The sequence below is a fragment of the Mus caroli genome, unplaced genomic scaffold (assembly GCF_978045245.1).
Source record: "Mus caroli unplaced genomic scaffold, Mus_caroli_1 scaffold_12, whole genome shotgun sequence".
Classification (NCBI taxonomy): domain Eukaryota; kingdom Metazoa; phylum Chordata; class Mammalia; order Rodentia; family Muridae; genus Mus; species Mus caroli.
In genome coordinates, this window is record NW_028227267.1 from 10912394 (window position 1) to 10935548 (window position 23155).

The 23155-nt window shown below is 42.1% G+C and overlaps 1 protein-coding gene across 2 annotated transcripts in view; it reads left to right on the forward strand.

The window, feature by feature from the left end:
* Window positions 1-23155, forward strand: part of Cfap20dc (CFAP20 domain containing) — a 248739-nt gene that overhangs the window by 67508 nt on the left and 158076 nt on the right. For both annotated transcript variants that reach the window (XM_029468705.2, XM_085828372.1), the window contains one exon: window positions 21868-21982. In XM_029468705.2, the coding sequence (XP_029324565.1) occupies window positions 21868-21982 (115 nt within the window). The remainder of the gene's footprint in view (window positions 1-21867; window positions 21983-23155) is intronic.

Sequence of the window (23155 nt, forward strand, 5' to 3'; positions counted from 1 at the left end):
TATAAGGAAAAAATAAGATTAAGTGAGTTTTCTTAAGTGGTGCCTCAGTTTAGAAAAATACAAATTGTTATATTTCTTTAAATACATGATCTCCACAGATGCTGTTACAATTCTGGCATATGATCTGGACAACATTATTAAATTGATATCCAGTGCACACCTTGAATGGTATGCATTTTTATACACATTGTCTCTGCCCTAAAATTCTGGAAAAGAAAATAGAAAAATAAATAAGTAAAGTCGCTATCGATGGCGTCACATGCTCAGAAGAATACGAAAAGTAACTGGAAAAAAGGCAGTTCTTAGACAGTTCTTGCTTTTAAAAAAATGTATTTATTTTATGTATGTGAGTGCACTGTTGCTGTCTTCATGCACACCAGAAGAGGACATCAGATCTCATCACAGATGGCTGTGAGCCACCATGTGGTTGCTGGGAACTGATCTCAGGACCTCTGGAAGAGCAGACAATGCTCTTAAGCACCGAGCCATCTCACCAACCCTCTTAGACTTTTCTTAAGTGTGAAGATTTACATTAAGACTTGAAGGAAAGCCAGGCTCAATGACACACCTGTGTCCCAGCACCTGGGAGGTGGAGGCAGGAGGGTTAGGAGTGCGGCTCACCCTCAGCTACATAGTGAGTTGGCGGTAAGGCTGAACTATATGTGACTCAGTCACAAAGCAAAGCAAGAAACAGGAAGAACTAGTACTGTGGTGAGTGGGTGGCACAGCACTCACACAAAGTAAAGAACTGGGAACTGTTGCAAGAGCACATCCGGTGTGAATCCAGAGGGCCGAGCGGAAGAGCAGCCGTTCTGCATGTACGCTGAGGTTCCGCTCACCCCCCTTACACTCTGCAGCCACTCTCCTATCTTCGATGATCCTGGGAGGTGGTCTGCTCCTGCCTCTCAAGTCATAATTAGTGAAACAGATTCTGACCTCAGGACAATGAGATACTCAGAGGTCAGAGGGCAAGAAGAAGGGAGAGTCGGGGACTTTTTTCTTTCTTAGCTTCAAATTTTCTGTTCATGATCCTTCCGATGAGAACGTGGTACAGTGGCGTACGTGCCTCCCCTCGTCCCTCCAGACTTGAGAATGGTAATGTTTCCGCAGTTGGGATTTGAGGATGCCTCACTGTACTTCCTCATTTTTGCCAACCCTTCCCATACATCTGCGACACATCAGTTCATGAGAACCTCTTCATTTGAACCCTGGGAAGTGAATTCTGTTCCTGCTAGGTTGCTGGCTTTGGGAATGAGGCTCTCTGTTTAGTGAGACAAGGCGATTTACAGGCCCCTGTGAGCTAGGAATTTAGATTCTGTTCTCCGGGCAGTGTGAGGCTCACCTAGTTAAGCCAGTTTCATGCTGTGCTTACATACGATGGCTACTCTGGGTGCCAGTAAGGCTAGTGGTTTGAGGGAAGCAGGAATGGGAATGGACAAAGGAAGAGCCGCTGGGAAGTTGTATAGGTGAGAATCCATGGCACCTGGCCTGAGCTAGCGAAATGAGTAAGTCCACCTGGACCAGGCAGACTTGAAGGAGGAGCTAGGAGTCAGAAATGACAGGCTTCTGATGGAGCTGTTGAGGAGCCGAGACACGGTTCATTAAGGATTTCTTTAATTTAGTGCATTACGTTATTTGTAGAAATATCTAGAAAAGATATCAAGAAAACAGTGTAGTTCAAGAAGAACTCTTGGCTAGAGCTCTAAATCAACTTCATCAACATACAGATAGCATTTAAAATAAGGCAGGGTAGATATGGTCCCCAGGAAAAATGTCTTTTAACTTAGGAGCTCCTGGCATTTAAAGGCCTTTAGAAGCTATTTATGTGCACATTGTTTTGTGGCTTTTGTTTGTTTGTTTAGTTTGGTTTTTTGTTTTTGTCTCTTTGTGGTCCTGATTGTCCTGGTACTCACAATGTAGACCAGACAACCCTCCCTCTTCCTCTCCCAAGGACAGGGATTAAAGACATTCAGCACTGCATCCAGCTTGAATTCACACTTTAATTCATCCCAGAATATTGTAAAAAGAGCTTGTAAATCCAGCTTACAGAAAAGGGAAAACAAGAAATCAGATGTAAAGATGCTGTTTTATACTTCAACCATAGAATAAGCTTGCTATCTCACTGAACATTTGGTTAAGAGAACAGCACTTTTGTGCAGTATAACGCACGGAAGGAAACATGGTAGCTTTGTGGGGTGTGGGGGGACTTAGAGGTTGGCTGCAGAACTGAAGGGCTTAATTGACCTCTACATTTCAAACTTACTGCAGAGCAATAGAGCCCTGCCGAGCCAGCGAGCGTCCTGCATTGTCTAACCTGATGGGAAGGTGCTTGTGTTGACAAGTTTCTAGCCTAATCCAAATTAAAAGGAAGATTGTCTAATTTCATCTTTCATTTTCTAGAAAATTGTAAAATAAAAGAACATAAAAATGTCACTGTTACGAGGGACTCATGGCTCCAGCTGCATATGTAGTAGAGGATGGCCTCATCAGTCATCAGTGGGAGGAGCGGCCCTTGGTCCTGTGAAGGTTCTATGCCCCAGTATAGGGGAATGCCAGGGCCAGGAAGTGGGAGTGGGTGGGTTGGGGAGCAGGGGGAGGGGAGAGAGGATTGGGGATTTTCAGAGAGGAAAATAGGAAAGGGGATTTTAAAAAAATGTCAGTGTTGTGTTACCATTAACACAATGTATAACATCCAAAGCAGCCAGTAGCCCTGCAGTAAGATAAGTTTTATGGTTTTCTGTAGATTCGCCTCAGATGACCATCTTCTGACTCTGGGGACATATAAATTTTATCATATGGCCTTCCAGTTTGTATATTACAGTGCTGAACTGTCACCCCCAGCATCCATTAGAATGATATTGACAAAATGTCCACTCCTATTGAGCTAAGTACTCAATAAGCCACTGTAAGTAAATTGTTGTGTTCCCAGCTCGAAGGCCAGTCTATTGATTCCCACATGGCTTTGGACCTGGTGGAGAAGCCCTTCCTGCGCTTCCCTCCTAGGATCTACAAAGACTTTTCAAACTCTCAGATAGCAAAGAACCTTTTACCAACATTGCTTGTTAATACCCTGTATATTTTTACTGTGTTTTATTTTAAACGAACAGTTAAGCATTAATCAATGCTTTGCTCTTAGGAGCTTAAAAAATCCAACTAATATCATATTGTGTAATAACATACACATGTCTATGATAAGAAAGGTAGGATCTCTTTCCACAAGAACAGGTATTAACATTTCTATGAACAGCTCCAGAGATTAAGCATGTCTGTGACAGCCCCCAGATCTCCTTTATACCCACAGTAGAATCCTGGCACTCACTCTCCAGCACTTGGCTTGGTGAGCGTGATGGTTTTGCCTCACCTATCTTGGGAATCTTTCCATGTGGCTACATGGTAAACTGCCTCATCTTTTTTAATAGTTGTCATACATTTCTGGAGTGTGGCATGGGTTAGCTTATTTAGATCCATATGGCAGACCTCTAAGCTTTACCTCTGGTTAATATCAGTGTTACAATGAATACTCCCATGTGTGTCTGTTTGTGTACTTGTGAAATAGCATCCCCTTAAAGAGGTGTGAGATTATCATGTAAAAATAGAACAAGAGAATGTATATACTGCCAACTTTACTTATAGTGCTGTATTCAGGAAAGCAGAAATGGGAAGAAAAATATTTAAACAGTAAATATTCAAGATATTTAAGAACATCTGACAGATTTTTCCCCTTTGTTAGAAACTCATTATTTCCACATTTGGGAAGTAGAAACTTTTTCAAGTTCTTTTAAAGCTTGTGACAATTGGGAACCGTTAGTAATCGGAGTCAGTGCTGTGCTTTATAGTGACAACTTGGGACGTAACTGTTTGTGCTCTGCTAAAAGTGGACTTGATCACCAGATACATTTTTTATTATAAATTTGGAAAGTGGTTGTTTAAGGTTTAAACAGAATGGTCAGTGACACGGAACGGACGACCTCTGGTCCTCCCCATGAACAAACAGCTGGAGAGCTGCAAGTTTACTTTCCAAAATAAAGGCTAAGTTCCATGGCAGTCCGTGGCAAACCATGTCTGGAAGGTAAGAGAGTGTGTGGTAGAAATGTCGGTAACCTGAATGCTTTTCTGTCAGAGACAGCTATTTTTTAAGTGCTCAAATTACACACAATTCTAACTTCTCTAAGGAATTGTGTGCTAGAAAGCTCAGATTCTGGGATGTTTGCATCAAGACAGAACACATGAATCCTGCTGTCTTTAGTTTCTTAGGACTGTGCTCAGATGCTACCACAAACAAGATTAGTTAAAACAATAGCAACATAGGTTTCAGAAACTAACCCCGCCCTCCCTGCCCAAAGAAAAGATATTGGGAGGATGGGTTTCCTCTGAACAGCCTGGGGACTACATTTACAAAATCGCAATTTATGACAGTCTTACGCAGTATTAACTTAATTTCAGTGGTGTATAAAAACCGATTCTGTTCTCTGCTCCTCCTTTGTGCTATTATTATACAAATTACTTCCTTGTATTCTGTAATCCTAAATGCGGGCTTGTAATTACCATTTTATGCTTTTCTTTTTTCTATATAAGAAAAATTTGGTTTTGGTTTGTTTTTGTTTTTGAAGCAGTCTCGTTGTGTGACCCAGGCTGGCCTGGAAGTTACTGTAAAGCCCAAGTTGCCCTTCAAGTCTGGATCTTCCCACCTCATCCTCATGAGGCTGCAGCCACCACACCCAGTGGCTTCTGTTCTTAAGTAAGACATGGAGGGGGAAAGTTACAGCAAATATATTTGCACCACTTTTCGTGTTTTTTCCATTTTCTGACATGCTGTAACTAGTTTACATGCATGGGAGTTCCTGGGCACTGCCCTTTTGTATAAGCTGGAAGGACTACTGTCTTGCTTGTTCTCACTGTGGTCACACCTATCAAGGCAGCCTGAGGAGAGAAAGGTTGCTCTTGGCTTGAAGTGTGAAGGACAGTTTTTCATGATGGAGGATTTGCAAAGGAGCACAAGGAGGCAGCAGGTCACGCTGTCCAAAGGCAGAAGGCAGAGCACATGAAGCCCACAGCCCAGCTTCCTCTCCCCTTTCTAGTCAGAGTGTGATCCCAGCTGGCAAGGTGCCCATCAGATTCAGGGGGAGTCTTCCCACCTCAGTTAACCTAACATAGAAAGCCCCTCACAGACTTCCCTGAGCCTCACAGCCTTGATGGTTCTAAACCTCCCCAAGTCGGCAACCAACCCCATCCCAGATGCTTCCACTATTTGTTCAAGGTGAGCTTGCTAGGAACAAACTCACACAACTTGTGTTTATGTTAGAATATCTTAGTTCCTTTTCCACTTCTAAATGATGGGTCGGCTAATTCGTAATACTGGGTTGATAGAGTTTCTCTTTAAATATCTTCCTCCCACTTCTGCTGCCACTGGCTTCTGGTGAGAAATCAGCTATTAGTCCTCGTGCAGCTCCTTTCTGCAGAGTGAGCTATTTCCCTCCTGCTACTGCTGGTATGGTCTCTGGCTTTGTCTGGCTCTCCATGGTGGGGTTATATGCCTTTTAGGTGTTGCTTGTTTTTAGCTCATTATATGTCGAGTTTCCAAGCTTCTTGCATGTAAAGTTGTTAACACTTCAATCACATGGTTGAGTTTTAGCTGTTACTTCTACACATAGTGTTTCTTCCCAGTGTTTTTCCTCTGTCCCTGTTCTCACTGGTATCTGATGGTTTCATATCCCATTTGTCTCTGCAGCCATGTGTGTTTTCTCCATGATGTTGAAGGTAGGTAAACCCTACTGGGAGAAAGAAAGAAGTCTGTACTGTGACCACCTCAAACAGACAGATGAACTGTGACAAAGCCCAACATATATTCATGATAAAGACTCCAAAACTTAAGATAAGGGAAGGATAGAGGAAGGACTTTGTATATCATACTTAATAGTGAAAGACCAAATGCTCCCTTCCATGCCTTATCTTGCTATCAACTTGACATACTTGGGAAGAAGTAACCTCAGCTGAAGAATTGCCTCCATCAGACTGTGCTATAGGTGTTGGGGAGGTAAGGGAGGCGGCACTTTCTTTACTGCAGAGGTGTAGGAGGGCCCAGGTCACTGTGGACTCTACCATCAACACAGGTGAACCTGGTCTGTCTAAGAAAGGTAGCTAAATGGGAGCCTGAGAGCAAGTAAGCAGCATTCCTCCATGCTTTGTGCTTAAGCCCCTGCCTTAGATTCTTGCCTCAGCTTCCTTTGATGGAAACAGAAAAAAGGAGAAAAGAAGGAACAAAGGCTACATCATGTTCCAGCAAAGCATACAAGGCAGAATTGTTTCTCTTTTCTAAAAAGGGCAAAGAGTGCTCAGTGAGTTTAAACTTCAAGAGAAGGTATACAGAGAAAACTAACAAAATAAAAGTCCTCTTGGTAAATGTACAGAATTGGAAGGACCAGATAAAGACAAAACCATTTTGTACTTGCCTTGAAATTTCATTCCGTAGCCATATTACTCCAGACTTAAACAAGACACTATGTATTTTGTCGTGTCATTTTGCAATCTCACTTATTTCTGTATGCTTAGGCCTCAAATGTGCATTAAAGTTAGTAATTTTTAGATCATAATAAGGAAAAAAATCATAGTCATCACCACCACTTTGGCTTCAAGAACAAATGATGCTGATAAAGGATTCAGTCTTCTGAAGTGTGGCATCAGTTCCATAAGCTCATCCTGGCCTGAAGCCAACATCCCCAAATGGCGGGAAGACTTACACAAAGAGAAGGAAAGTGCAAAGATGGCTGAATAGACAGGACCTCCACCCCTCCTGGAAGGTGGCTGCCATCCACTCAAATTCCTACTGAGCCTGCCAGGGTGAAAAAACTGTCAATCAAAGATGATGATATAAAAATGAACTGAAGATTGAATTGAAAAGTAATTCTCTTTTCAAGTGGTTTGCAAATCTAGCCGTTAAGTTAGAATGAATGTGGCTAATGACCATAGCTGTGAGAGCTATGTACCTGCTGATCACTGGAATATTATTGCACATTAGCTTGAGTTTTCTGTCGTCTCCCCATTTATCTCCCCAACGTGGTCTCATTACCTTTTCTGCTGTGCCGCTGACCCTTAGCTATGAGTGCTTGCTTGAGGTTGTCGCAGCGGTTTAACTTACATGTAGTTTTTCAATGCATCTTTAGGGACAAGAGGGGCAATGCCTCCGTTTCTTTTTTCTCTTTTTTGTTGGGTCCCAGGAGGCTTTAAGTGGTGGAAATCAAGCCTGTATTACAAGTAAAGAGCTGCTTTATAAGCAGCCTTCCTTACAGCAACTAAATTGCCCCCAAAAAAGCTTACTCGCATAATGAAGCTTTGAAGTAGTCACACATAGGCATTTATATTCTTTCTCTCATGAATGACTAATTTTATTTTTTTTAAAGTAGCAACTCAGCTTGCTTTCAGAACCATTTAAGCTTAGCACATGATTTTGTTTTCCTCCAAAACCAACGACTCTTGATTATGAGATGGGGAAGGTTTGCATATTGATTTTTGCAGACAGTGGCTAAGCTCCTGTCACATTGAGAGGCCTAGTCCTTAGCTGGACACGAGATCTTATGGAGATTCTCTCCAATGTCAGAGCCACAGTGGCTAGGTCTAAGAGATCTGTTTTGTGTAGAGTGAACCCTAGCCTCTGTGTGGGGATGCTCATGCTGGGATGGAGCCTCCCAGCTCAGTAAGTCACCTCTCTTGGTACTCCTACAGAATGCATGGAAAGATCTACTGTGGTAGAGAAATAACTCTTTCTTTGTGTTTCCAGACAGTTCTATAGAATACTCTATCTGGACTGCCCTTTCCTGTAGATGTGTATGTGTGTGATTCCTGCCTTCAGCTCTGTCCAGTACCATCTTCTGCGAGATGCCTTACTAACTGACAGATATTTTCCATTCATGTCACTCTCTGTTGTCTGTTTTTCATAGCACTTGTTAGGGGATGGATGACACACTCTATAATTGTTTTTATTTCTTACTCTTTCCCCTGTTAGAACACATGCTTTATACATCTGCCCGATGCTTGTCATTGAGGAAGCACTCAGTAAATAGAAGAGCAAACATATAATCTTGGTAGGGTTTTAAAAGAGGAAGCTCACCAAGTAAATTCAGTTAGATTAATTAAAACTCCCGAATCATCTGTGTAATGACCTTGATAACCAGGTATAGCACTCAGGCACATACAGGAAACACACCGACATGGAAGCCTGTGGTGACATCTACACTAATTTTTTAACCATAAATTTACTGCAGCGGGATCCAAGAGTCTATGATTTACAATCCAAGGATTTACAGTCCATGACTCACACTTTTCATTATGGAAGATGGGATTGGTCACTGATAGAGAACTTTGTAGATATGAATGATCCACTTAAACCTAATTATTAGAAAACTTAAAACCCCCAATCCACAGAGCTTATTAAATAACCTACAGAGAAGCAACTCAGTGAAGGTTAGGCCTTGGGAGATTTTCTTTGTCTGGCCACTGCAGGCATCTTTCACATATTCTCTAATGCAGTCCCAACACCTCTCTTATAAATTCTTACCACCATCTACATTTTAAAAGTGAAGAAATTAAAGTATGGGGATTAACTGATTTCCCACAGTTGTTAAAATAACACATGGTAAAGCAGGATTTGAAGCCAGAAAATCTTGCTTCAAAATGATTAAAAAGAACAAGTATGCAATATTTCTGTGTGTGTATTGTGTATGTGCAAATAAGTACATGTGTGTATATATCTACATGTATACATGTGTGTAGAGGCCAGAGATTGATGGTGCATGTCTTCTTCAGTCATTTTTTATCTCATATTTTGAGATAAGATCTCATGGAACCTAGACTGGCTGACCAGCAAGCTCCAGAGATATGCTGATCTCTTCTATTCCCACTTTGCGCTAGGATTATAGACACATGACCATACCTTCTGTGGATCCAGAGTCGTGTCGTGTGTTCCTCCAGCAAGCACATTAGTGACTAAGCCTTCCCATCCCCCAGTGTGACATATTTCTGATACAGTTAGTTGGCAGTAGCTAGTGTGAACTCATAACTGAAAACTAACATGTACAAACTAACTCAAGCCAGTATTGATGACTGAATTGTCTTTCCCCAAAATTGAAGAAGTCTGTCCATCTTATTCTTGAACACTGGGAACTTGACAAATCACTGAGCCCTAAGGACAGATATCTCTGAGGAAGTTAAAGTTAGTGCTTTCTCTAAACTCTAGGATAATGCCAAATTCTATAATCCTATTTAAATTCAATAAAAACATGACTGTCAGATGATAAAACTGAAATGCGTAGAACTGCATGTTACTCACTTACAAAAATACAAAATTTCCATCCTTTTATGGCCTATAAAATTGCACATGTACTGATCGAAAAATAGTAATAGAAGTAAAAAGTACACTGTAGTAAGTAAAAAAGAGATGTGCTTGTTTTTAATCTGGAAATCTGGGATGTCGTCTAGAAGGACATGGCATTTCAAAACAAATTCTGATGAATGATTATAATTCACGTTGGCAAAACAAAGAGCAAAGGGAATTTCTCTGAGAAGTGAAGCTGCTGAGGAATGGTGGATGGTGCCATATCATCTGGACTTGCCTCTGCAAAGCAGCTACAGGAATGGTAGACTTTGTTGCAAGCTTGCTTAGGCTGGTTACAGCTGGATGCCAAGGTCCCTGGAAGTGTCCCTTCAACTTTGGGGGCTAGAAAATCTGGCTATGTGCTCCTTCTTCCATTCATTAAAGAAGTGCATCCTGTGGGTCTGATGAATGTGTCTCCAGAGGCCATGGTGGAACAATGTTGGCATTGATAATACTTCTTACCTGTCTCAGAGGCTCTGATAGAATAGTGTTAGCACTGGCAATGTCTTCTTCCACTGAGATTCCCTCCTTGGCTTTTAATCTCCTGATTCCCTTAGTCCTGATTAATGGCATCACTTCTCAAGACATTCATACACTTTCCTATCTCATATTCTACACTTGGGGGTGTGCTTCTGAAAGAGTGTGCATAACACAGCCAGGTTTATGAGAATAGCCCAAAAGATTGGTGTGTCAAAGACTCATAAGGTGTCTTAGTTAGGGTTTTACTGCTGTGAACAGACACCAGGACCAAGGCAAGTCTTATAAAAAGCAACATTTAATTGGGCTGGCTTACAGGTTCAGAGGTTCAGTCCATTATCATCAAGGTGGGAGCATGGCAGTATCCAGGCAGGCCTGGTGCAGAAGGAGCTGAGAGTTCTATGTCTTCATCCAAATGCTGCTAGTGGAAGACCGACTTCCAGGCAACTAGGGTGAGGATCTTATACCCACACCCACAGTGACACACCCATACCAACCAGGCCACACCTATTCCAACAAGGCCACACCTTCAGATGGTGCCACTCCCTAGTCCAAGGATATACAAACCATCACATTCCACTCCCTGGTCCCCATAGACTTGTTCAAAAACATGAGTCTGTGGGGGCCATACTTAAACATAGCATAATGCAAAATGCATTTAGTCCAACTTTCAAAGTCCTCATCGTCTATAACAGTTGCAACAATGTTAAAAGTCCAAAGTTCAAGGTCTCTTCTGGGATTCATTCAGCTTAATTAACTGTAATCCCCATAGCAAGGCAGGAAACCAGCTGGGCAAACTCCAAACTCTGCATCTCCATGGCTGATGTCAAAGCGGTCTTCAGATCTCCACTCCTTTTTCATCTTTGTTGACTGCAACAAACTGCTTTCTCCTGGGCTGGTTCTACTCCCTGTTAGCAGCTTTCCTCAGCATGTATCCCATGCTCTGGCATCTTTAACATCTGTGAGTCTCCAAGGCAATTTCAATGTTACAGCTTCTTGTTTCAGTGTCTGGGATTCCACTTGATCTTTTGGACTCCTCCTAAGGGCTGGCCTCACTTTTCCAGTTCTGCCCTCTGTAGCACTCTAAGCTCAGGATGATCCACTCCACTACGGCTGCTGTTCTTGGTGATCATCCCATGGTACTGACATCTCCAATACATTGGGGTGTTCCACTCCAACTAGGCTTCACCAATAGCCTCTCATAGGCTCTCTTCAGGGTGCCAAGCCTCAAATTCTTTGCATGACCCCTTCAGTCCTGGGCCATCAACTACAGCTGAGGCTTCACTTTCTCCAATGGCCTTCCCTGGCCTCTCACAGTGCTAAGCCTCAGCTTCTCTCCATGATCCCTTCATTCCTTCACAAGCAGTACCACCTGAGTGACTCTTACACATTACCAAGTCCAGCCGCAGCATGAGGTACAACCTCGGGTATCTCTGGAACACAGCTTCTTTGTGCTCCCAGAAAACAATTTCCAGAAGATTTCACCTCAGTGATGCTGGTCTCTTCTTAATCACTGCTAATTCCTTAGCTCCAGCTAACCACCATCAATTTTCCCAGTAGTTCCTTCCATTCTTAACTCTAGAGCCAGAGCCATGTGGCTGAAGCTGCCGAGTTCTGCTGCTTACAGGAACTAGAACATGATCCCCTTGTACTATTACATTATCATTAGCTTTATGTTTTCTAAATCCTTCACTGCCTAAGCTTGGCTATCCTGGTTCTTGCTCTGTAGATTGACCTTGAATGCAGAGATCAGTATTAGATTAAAGGTGTGTACCACCATGCCTGGATCTAATTAAGCTGGGTAGAATCTTGCCCCAAGGTCCCACTCCCTTAATCTGTTATCTCCTAGAACACAAGATTTTGCTCCATTTCACTTCCTGGTACTCCTTTAATATTCGAACAATTTATTTTATATTTTGCCTTTCTAAGCTTGCTATGCTTGTTCAAACTTCTCTTTGTGAGACTTAACCAGAGAACAAAATCTCTGCTGGGCTTTTTTGAAACTTCTTTTGTCAATGCAATTAATCCAAGTCTCTTCACCTTAGCCTCAGGCAAACTTTTCAGACAAGGGCAAAAAGTAGCCACACTCTTCACCAAAATACCACAAAACCAGTCTTTATGCCACATTCTGAAATTCTTCTCCTTTGAAATCTCTTGGGCCAGGTCAACACAGTTCAGATTACTCCCAGCAATTAAGTCTTCCATATTCCTACTAGGATGACCCATTAAGCCCCATTTAAAGCATTCCATTGCTTTCCAAATACAAAGTCCCCAAATCCACATTCTTTCAAATAAAAACATGGTCAGGCCTATCACAGCAATACCCCACTCCTGGTACCAATTTGTCTTAGTTAGGGTTTTACTGCTGTGAACAGACACCAGGACCAAGGCAAGTCTTATAAAAAGCAACATTTAATTGGGCTGGCTTACAGGTTCAGAGGTTCAGTCCATTATCATCAAGTATCCAGGCAGGCCTGGTGCAGAAGGAGCTGAGAGTTCTATGTCTTCATCCAAATGCTGCTAGTGGAAGACCGACTTCCAGGCAACTAGGGTGAGGATCTTATACCCACACCCACAGTGACACACCCATACCAACCAGGCCACACCTATTCCAACAAGGCCACACCTTCAGATGGTGCCACTCCCTAGTCCAGTGATATACAAACTATCACATAAGGGTACTAGACTTCAGCCAATGTTTACTTATAAGTTGAAGGATGTAAGTGCTAAGACAGAAGAATGTAGTCACTGCTACAACTTTCTAGTCCTTTCTAAATGTACTTTGTTCAGATTTAAAAAAGGAAGTCTCCACACAGTACCCCCAGGAGCATCTCTCATCAAAGAGAGATGTCTGGGCATTTATTTATTTGTGCTTAGGTTATATTTTTCAGAAAGTCTATGGATCCTTTGTTTATGGTAAGTGGTTCTAGACAGATCAGAGCACACTATACAGAAGCACTTCATTAGGGTTTTCCCTGTGGTAAGTACAGTGTGCTTGTCAGAAGGTCAATAGCTTTGACCTGGTCTCTCTTGTTTTCTAGAATTCTATAACAGTGAAGGGAAATGAGTACCCACCTGCTGCCTTCTCCCTTCCTCATAAGCACTCAGACTTTCAAAAGCACAGATCCACGTGTCCTGGTCAGTTTTCTGTCACAAGACACAAGCTAGAGTTGTTTGGGAAAAGGGATCTTTAATTGAGCAAATGCCCCACACACTTGTCCTCTGGATGAGTTTCTTAATGGCTGATGTGGATGAGTGGGCCAGCCCATTGTGGGTGCTGCCGCCTCTGGGCAGATGGTTAATGGAATATATAAGAAAGCAGGCTGAGCAAGCCATGAAGAGCAAGAGAATAAACAGCATTCATCTCTGGCCTCTGTTCCACTTCCTGCCTCCTGGTTCCTGCCCTGACTTCCTTCATGTTGGACGGTGATAGGGAATTGTAAGCTAATAAGCCCTTTTTCTTCCAGCATTGCTTTTGGTCATGGTGTTTGATCAGAGCAATAGGAACTCTAAGGCACCAAGCAACTGCTCTTCTTTGGAATTGTCAAATCGACTCGTAAATAGTTTAGCCTTATTCCTCTTGTCTTACCTTTTTAGGCTTTAGAATTCCAGGCTCTGTAGCAAACACATAAGTGGATGCTCACAGTCAGCTATTGGATGGATCACAGGGCCCCCAATGGTGGAGCTAGAGAAAGTACCCAAGGAGCTAAAGGGATCTGCAACCCTATAGGTATAACAACAATATGAACTAACCAGTACCCGGAGCTCTTGACTCTAGCTGCATATGTATCAAAAGATGGGAAAGAGAGGCCCATTGGACTTGCAAACTTTATGTGCCCCAGTACAGGGGAACGCCAGGGCCAAAAAGTGGGAGTGGGTGGGTAGGGGAGTGGGGGGGAGGGTATGGTGGACTTTTGGGATAGCATTGGAAATGTAAATGAGGAAAATACCTAATTTTAAAAAAGGGGGAAAAAAGAAAATAATGTAGGATAAAAAAGAAAAACCAAAAAAAAAAAAATAATAATAAAAATAAAGCTTTCTTTGATATCATAAAAAAAAAACTTCCAGGCTCTGACACGTGCTAGCTGTGAGACCCTAATCAGATTTTCAGTGTCTCTGAGCCCCTCACTAGTGGTAAGCAGGGAACCCTGAACCTCATTTCATAGGACTATTGGGAGGAGTACATGAACAGCTTCGTAGAAATGATTGGCAGGTTGTGGCACATGATAGGAATCTCCATGTTTCTCTTCTGGCACCATTCATTCCTGTTTATAACTGTAGACCTAGAAATTCTCACACCCATGTAATAATGAAACAAAATGAAATAAAAAGGCAAGACCAAAGCATCTTTATACACTGATGACATGATCATGTAGTAAATCCTCAGGGATACACAGAATAGCAGCTGGACACACAAATCAACGCAGCAATGTCTACTAACAAGGCCTGCATACCAAATCAATTGATCTCTCTATACCAGCAGCAAATGGACACAATATTAAATTACAGATATTTCCAATTGTGTAAGAAGTACCAAGTACCCAAAATTTCTTTTCAAAAAGATATACATAAGTTATAAAATGCAAACTACAAACAATATGAGAAAAATTAGACAAGGTCTAATTAATGCAGATAGATGTATTTCTTATGACTAGATTGGAAAACTCAATATTGTTTTTCCAAAATCAACCTTTAGATTCAATTTAATATAACCAATTAACTAACTTTAAATATGGTAACTAGACAGACAGGAATTCCTAAAAGTTAGAAGTTGTGCTAATCAAAAGTAGGTACAGAAACAAAGAAAAGATGAAACAAGCCTTAAATAAACCAAAGACTTACAGTTAATCTGTAATAATCAAAAGCATATGTTATTGGCCTAGAAAAAAAGTGAACACTAAAAAAAATGTTGATTAAGGAATGGTCTAAAAATAGATCCACATATATGTTTGTGTGATGTCATAGGAGTGTGACTTTTCCTCTAGCATTCCCTGTATTAGTAGCATAACTCCTCTCTCACCCTAGTGTTTTGAGAGATAGTATGGACCTAAAAGGTAGGGTCTTGTGGGAGGAGCTTAGTCATTGTAAGTGATGCTTTCAAAAGGATTAAGGTTGTTTTCATGGGACTTTGAGTTTTTGCAAGTGTGAGTTGCTCAAAGAGTGAGTCATAATCTGTTCTGTCTTCCTCCCTCAAAATGCAGTCTTCCTTCTGATAGTGTGATGTGACCACCATCTGCCATGGGACTCTTACCACAACTGAGCTGATACAGATACCATGCCTTTGAACTCCCATAATTAGTGTAAGCTAATGGCCTCATTTAAAATAAAGATACATAACTTTGATTTAAAATAAACTTACCCAGTTTCAAGGATTCCAAGACAGCAATAGGAAACAGAGTAGAGCAATATGGTCAGTTTATTTTCAACAAAGGACCATGGGTTCTCCATGAGGAAAGAAATTGAAGAAATGTTAATGGGACAACTGAAAAAAAAAGAAAGAAAATAATCTCTGCATCACATACAACACAGAGCAACTAATTTGGGATAGTTCTTAGAGTAAATGCAAAGTAGTGAGCCTTGAAAGATCTCAAACGAAACAGAAAGGTGTGCTTTCAAGTTTATACTAGACAAGTTTTGGGCTTTTTTAATGTGGAAAATAAAAGTATATAATTATAGACAGGAGTCCCTAAAAGTTAGAAGTTATGCTGACTATTATAGCTCTTTGGAGCCTGATATGGCTGTTTCCTGAGAGGCTCTGCCAGTGTCTGACAAATACAGAGATGGATGTTCTCAGCCAACCATCGGACTGAGCACAGGGTCCCCAGTGTAGGAGCTAGAGAAAGGACCCAAGGAGCTGAAGGGGTTTGCAGCGCCATAGGAGGAACAACAATATAAACCAGCCAGTACACCCAGAGCTCCCAGGGACTAAAGCATCAACCAAAGAATACAGATGGAGGGATCCATGGCTCCAGCTGCATATGTAGCAGAGGATGGCCTACTCGGTCACCAATGGGAGGAGAGGCCCTTGGTCCTGTGAAGGTTTGATGTCCCAGTATAGAGGAAGGCCAGGACAGGGAAGCAGGAGTGGGTGGGTTGCTGGGCAGTGGTGGGGAGATGGGATAGGCGATTTTCAGATGGGAAACCAGGAAAGGGGATAACATTTGAAATGTAAATAAAGAAAATATCTAAGAAAAAAAAGAAGTTGTGCTGATGAAAAGCAGGTACAGAAACAAATGCAAAGAGCAGACATGTCTTCACGTGTGATACTTCAGATGATCTTCCAGGCAAAGTTGTACTTCAAAGATACCAATGAGAAGTAAAAATGAAGGGTCTGGGCTGTGGCAGAGTGACAAGAGTGCCTGCTTAGCATGCACCAGATCCTGGGTTAATCCCCAGTGCACCCGTGCGCGCGAGGGGTGTGTGTGTGTGTGTGTGTGTGTGTGTGTATATCTGTGTGTCTGTGTGTGTCTGTGTGTCTGTGTCTGTGTTTGTGTGTCTATGTATCTGTGTGTCGGTGTGTGGGGTTATTGTGATATATTACATATATATATGTGTATATATATATTATACAGATTATTGTGCATATGTTTGAGAACTTTAATAATTGCATAAGGGCAGAGTGGGGCTAGAACAGCTCAGTTGGGAAAGTGCTTGCCACATAAATATGAGGACCTGAGTTAGATCTCCAGTGCCCAGAGAAAAGCCAGTTGAGGTGGTATGCACTTGTAATACCAACACAGATGAAGCAGACAGTGAGTATCAGTGATGTCTGAAAGTCAGCCAGCACATGGTAATCAGTGCACCCTGTATCCCACGAGAGACTCTATCTCATAAACCAAGGTAGACAGCTGAGAAAAACACCCAGGGTTGACCTCTGGCCTCTACATGCATGTACACACACACACACACACACACATACACACACAAATGTTCAATATCATTAGTCACAGGGTATTCAAATAAAATCAAAGTAAGTGTTTCCCATCGAAGCTGGCTGAAATGTTAAGTTCTAGTGACCTCAGAAAGATGAAAATGTGGAAACCCTGCACTAACTTTGAAGAGATGTTTCTGTCAGCTGAGTGAATCAGTGATCCCATTGCTATTTATGTACCAAGGAGACATGAGTTCTTGCTCACCAGAAGGTACCACAGGCATGTCCAAAAGGCTTGAGTTATTAAAACTCAAAACTGTTGATGCCAAGTAGCCTTGCTTTCTGTTGCTTCTGTTATTGCCCTTGCCTTTCGCCATCTGGTTGTCTCTGGTGTTAGCTGGTCTCGCTGTCTCTGAATGTGGCTTGTCCCTCCTGCAATACTCGTGGGAGACCAGCTTTCTTCGGGAGGAATTTAGGTATGGAGAACTGTGGTACAGGGTCAGCTCCGGGATGAAGACAGAAACCAGGAGGATCCTGTCTCCAGCTGATCTTTGGTTCCTGTGTCCTGATGGCTCTGGGAAGGTCCCTCTTGGGCCAAGAATTTGAAAAGATGTGGTGATCTTACCTGCACTTCACAGGCTTGTCTGCACTCCTTGGAAGCTAGCTCTCTTCAGGCACTATTTGGGTATGGAGTTCTGTAGCAGAGGATCGGCTCCAGGCACAGACAGAAATCGAAGGCTCCTGTTCCAGGCCACTCCTCGGTTCCTGTGTCCTGAGGATTCTGGGTAGGTTCCTGAAGCTGGAAGCAACCCAGATGTCCCTCAATAGAGGAATGGATACAGAAAATGTAGTACATTTACACAATAGAATACTACTCAGCTATTAAAAACAATGACTTCATGAAATTCGCAGGCAAATAGATGGAATTTGAGAATATCATCCTGAGTGAGGTGACTCAGTCACAAAGGAACAAACACAGTATGTACTCACTGATAAGTGGATATTAGCCCAAAAGTTCGGAATACCCAAGATTCAATTCATAGACCATATGAAGCCTAAGAAGAAGGAAGACCAAAATGTGGGTGATTCGGTGTTTTTTAGAAAGGTGAACAAAATATTCACAGGAGGAGATATGGAGACAAAGTGTGGAACAGAGACTGAAGGAAAGACTATCCAGAGACTGCCCCACCATGGGATCCATATCATATACTGCCACCAAACCTAGATGCTGTTGTGGATGCTGGGAAGTGCTTGCTGATGGGAGCCTGATATGGCTGTTACCTGAGAGACTCTGCTAGAGCCTGACAAATACTGAGGAGGAAGCTTGCAGGCAACCATTGGACTGAGTTTGGGGTCCCTGATGGAGGAATTAAAGAAGGGACTGAAGGAGTTGAGGGGGTTTGTAGCCCCATGGAGGGAGCAACAGTGTCAACAGGCTGGGCCCCCCAGAGCTCCTGGGGACTGGACCACCAACCCGAGAATACACATGGAGTGACTCATGGCACTAGCCACATATGTGGCAGAAGATGGCCTTGTTGGATATCAGTGAGAAAAGAGGCCCTCAGACCTGAGGATGTTTAATGCTACAGTGTAGGGAAATGCCAGGGCAGGAAGATGGGAGTGGGTGGGTGAGGGAGCACCCTCATAGAGGCAGGGGGAGGAGGGATGGGATGGGGGGGGTCCAAAGGGGAGACCTGGAAATGGGAAAACATTTGAAATGTAAATAAGGAAAATTTCCAAGAAAAAAAATGAGGAAAAAAAAAGATAAGGGAGAGTGCTAGGGAATGACTTTGTTTCTATAAAGAATAAAATTTTATTCACAGGGTGTTCCCTGTAGAAATACAAAAATAAAAACAAAAAATAAATAAATAACAAATAAATAAATGACTCAAAACTGGAACCCACTCAAATACTCATCCATAGGAAAATAGATAACCTGTCTGATTCCTAAACTGAACTCAGCAATTTGAATGACCTATTGCAATGAGGATGCAATTTAAAATCTTTATATTAAGTGAAAGAATCAAATGCAAAAGAGTCTGTTGTGCACAGTCCAGCCTGTAAGAAGAGGCCAGCAGACGGAGCTCATCTAGGACGGAGACCATAGGAAGCAGGCCTAACCCCCCAACGGCCGAGGAGTGTCTCAGAGACCAAGGGCGGACTTCTAGAGTAATGGCTATAATTTCTTTGGAGGGGTAATTAAATTAATTTGTACACTTACCAAAAGACACTGAAATTTGTGTCTGGGTGGCACAAATGTTACCCTAAGAAGGAAGTAATGGTCAGTGGTCAAGAGTACTTGCTGCTCTTGCAGAGAAACAAAGTTTGATTGCCAGCCCTCATGCCAGCCAGTTCACAGTGGCCTCTAACTGCAGCCCCAGCAGATCCAGTGCCCTTTTCTGCCTCTGTGAATACTTCACTCGGGTGCACACACACAGCACACAATAAATCAAATAATGACAATAAAAATGAAACATGACACCATAACTACTTCATGACGACTTAGAGTGAAGGGTAGGGTGTAGCTCCTATCATACTCCACGCTTTGACCAGGCTTCTAAGCTCCTTACCGTGCCACAATGGCCGTGTGATTGGCTCTTGCCTAAGCCATCTACTTCCTGTTCCTCCTTTACCTCTCCAGTCTGAACCACACACTTGCTACTGTCTGAAGCAGGGAATTTCTCATTATCTAATTTAGAATCTTTTATTTTCTTCATTCCATTTTTGATAACTTTCATTTGTTTGGTTTTTTTTCTCTTTCGACATCTCCACTTGCCTTTTCCACCAGCAAAGAAGTTCCAAGAGACTGGACACTTTGTCCTTCTAAGCTTTGTGACCCTGGTGTGTCCCCTAGCATGTCACCTGGCTCAGCAGTTATTGAATGTATCAATAAGTACATGAATACTAATGCCATCTCATTTGCCAGTGTTGGGACTGAATGCTGCTGTTTGGACTGCAATCCTTAATCCAAATTGTAGACAATTTCAGTGTTTCTTCACCACAAGCAGAGCAGACCTTTAACCTGGATCACATAAGGTTGGAGCTAACATGGCACCTCCTTTTGCTCCTTTTCCTTTGCAGTCTTTGGGGTCCCCATCTCCTCCCCAGGTGCAGCTTACCAGAGATGGTACTGCAAAGCATCCCTGATGATCACGTTTAATCTAGTCATACTTGTTCCTCACATCTATTCTCTTCCTGTTGCCGACAGAATAACATACAGACTGTTTGAGGGAGGATATATAATTTAATTCAGTGATTTCAAAATGTCCTTCTACCACGGTAGAAGGTACATCATGGTGGCCCAAGAAGCAGAGGCTGCCAGAGTCCTGCTGGACTCCACCTTTGCCTGTGGTCTTCTCAACCTTAGCTGCAGCCCACATTCAGAGGCACTTCTCCCTTCTCAGTTGGGCCTCTCTAGAAATGTCGTCACTTAAAACTAGAGCCTGCCTGTGTATATTAACTTACAGCTAGAGCCTGCCTGTGTATATTAACTTACAGCTAGAGCCTGCCTGTGTATACTAAGTGAACTTGAACTTGCGCTGAGGTTGGTCTTCCACTGCTGGACACCATTAGAAAGGCGTTTATGCTCACATGGTGCTTTTCTCTCTAAAACACATATGTTTCTGTACCACTACAAGATGTAACACAAAAGTAACGTTTAAAAGGATGATATGGAAGTTCGAATATATTTATTCAGGTCAGTTGTATACAGTTGAAGTGAAGGAGAGGCCACAACCTTGATGTGAAAGACCATGTGAAACACTTGCGTTAATGCAGTTGAAGTTTAATCCTTAGCTCAGATAAGACCTTGGGAAGCTTTCTAACTTTTTAAGTTAAATGATGTTATCCTTTAATGAAAGAGGAATGGACTTGGGGAGGAGGTGTCTAGAGTGTACTCTAAAATCATCTCATGTTATATTTAATGCTAGATATCTTTCCACATGATATAGGGACTACTTTATAGGTAATAATGAGATTATAGGTATTTTATAGAAACTAATGAGATTAGTAATGCAGAGATAGGGAGGAGGAGGCATAGAATAACTATAGAGTGGACTATACTGGGTGTGTGTTTGTTTGTTGCTTTGCTTTGGGGTTTTCTTTTGTTTGAGACAGGGTCTCATTATATAGCTCTGGTTTGGTTGGACTCACCATGTAGATCATGTTAGCATCAAACTCACAGACATCCTCCCATGTATTTAAAAATAGTTATACTATAAATATTAACAATTACTTAAATGAAATGTCACCTTGAGAAATTAATCATTATTGAAGAGTGGGTGTGTAAGACATCCATAGAGAAGTTGCTAACATGGGGGTAGCCCTGTATTTTCAGGTAACAGAAAAGGTTTTAAGAAAGCATTGATTTGACGGCACAGCAGCCCAGGATGGTGTGTGGATTCTCAGCCTGGCGTGTTACCTCTGAGACATAAAGGAAGCAGAACATAAAAATGAGCCTCTATCAGCCTGAAGCAACCTATCCTTTGTGATCATGGCTGTGGTCTAAATCTATTATAGATGTTCAGATTTGGTGTCCTTGTTGTCACTGTGGGGTGACCTGAATAGTGAGCAGTCAACTTGTGTATTAAAATTCCAGGTGGAAGATATGTGCTTAGGAAGTGAAACTGACACTTGGTGCTTCATGTCTGTCTCTTTGCAGACTAAGAGCCTATGGAAAATGACAGGTGCACTTTTAGGGAAAGAAACTCATAATGTTTTCCTATTTAGTAGGTGACAGTATGTCCCAAGATAACACACGCTTAAGGGGCTGGAACAAGCATGGTTATTAAAGGCTAACGGTTCCCAGTTCATACAAATTGAATTTTTTCATAAGCTGGGGGACTGTGGAAATCTAGAGTAGAGTGATGAAATAAATTAGCATATTAAGTGAATTTATACATGCAGGCCTGTGAGCATTTTGAATTTAAGGAAGAAATTTTATTACTTGTTGAAAGAAAATGACAATTCTTCAGTTCTGTGTTTGAACTCCATGTTAGAAAAAGCCTATTTGATAAATTATATCATTGTGATGATTATCCAAAGAAATGTATTTTAAAATTCATCTCTCTCTCTCTCTCTCCCCCCCTCTCTCTCTCTCTCTCTCTCTCTCTCTCTCTCTCTCTCTCTCCCCCCCCCCTCTCTCTCTCCCCAGGATTACTGATTTAGGAAACATCAAAAGAAGATTGTATTTATCAACAGTCCATAAGGAAGTGTCTTCAACACCTCTTCATGCAAAAATCCCACTCTTCATGATCAAGCGTAAAATTGTAAGTATTGCATGAATGTTCCCTAAAAGAGGATTAAATTTAATTCCCAAGATACTCATTATGGGCCTTCTCTGTGAATAAGGCCTGTTGTTACGTACCATGATTCAATTAAAACAGAATAAAATACACATCTTTTCTTCTTGCCCCTTGACATCCCCTAGGTAAAAGAATATTATTCAAATGTAATGTCATCAAAGCTGTAAAGGAGGCACACTAGAGAGAGATGCCACCAACTCTGTAAAAGCAAAAGAAATGATTTGTTGGCTAGCCGCAGGCTTCATGCAGGGGACCCCATTTGTGTGGCACTGGGGGACAGGCACTCAGGGAGAACAGGTACCCAGCACCCTAAGCAAAGGGATGACACGGACAGAAGCTCAGATGCTGGAAGTAGTGAATCTCTCAGGAACACAGATGAGTCATCACTGTGATGTAGTTAAACAGCTGAAGAAGCGGAGTACAGCAGCCTCACACTGCTGAAAGACTTGGCCTGCTGAGTGACTTCAGAAAGGACTGCTTGGCAGACTAGTGTTTCTTAAACTTCAGTCAGACTGGGTTTTCTTTAATAGCGCTGCTGTCAGAACCATGTTTGTGTACCATCTGTTCTAGAATATGCTTCATTCTTTGCTTTAAATTGTCCTTTATTTTTTGCTTTATTAAAAAAACTTTATGTAAGTTTTATAAATGGAAAACTTTATATAATCTTCCAAAAAAAATACAAATAGGGCTGTGGAGATGGCTCAGTGGATAATGTGCTCACTGCTTAAGCATGAAGACTGGACTTCGGCAGGAGTAGCAGCCACTTGGAATCCCAACAGGCAGGAGGCAGAAGAAGGGGGAGGAGGTCTCAGGGGCCAGCTGGCTAGCAAGACTGGGCAGAATCTGTAAGCTTCAAGTTAAGCAAGTGACTGTACCTTGATAAATAAAGTGCAAAAGCAGTCAAGAAAGGCAACCAGTACCAACTTCACACACATGCACCTACACCTGCATTAGCCACTGTCATGAAGAAGAGAAACTTACTACAGTGTGGAGAGATGTGGATGCAGGTGAGGGATGCGGAGCCTGCCTTGTGTGCAGTGGTTTCTGAGTCTCATCCCTACCACCACAAAACACACACACACACAAAGGCTTTTGAACTAGAAATGGGAAAATATTCTGTGGTTTATAGAAATGTTT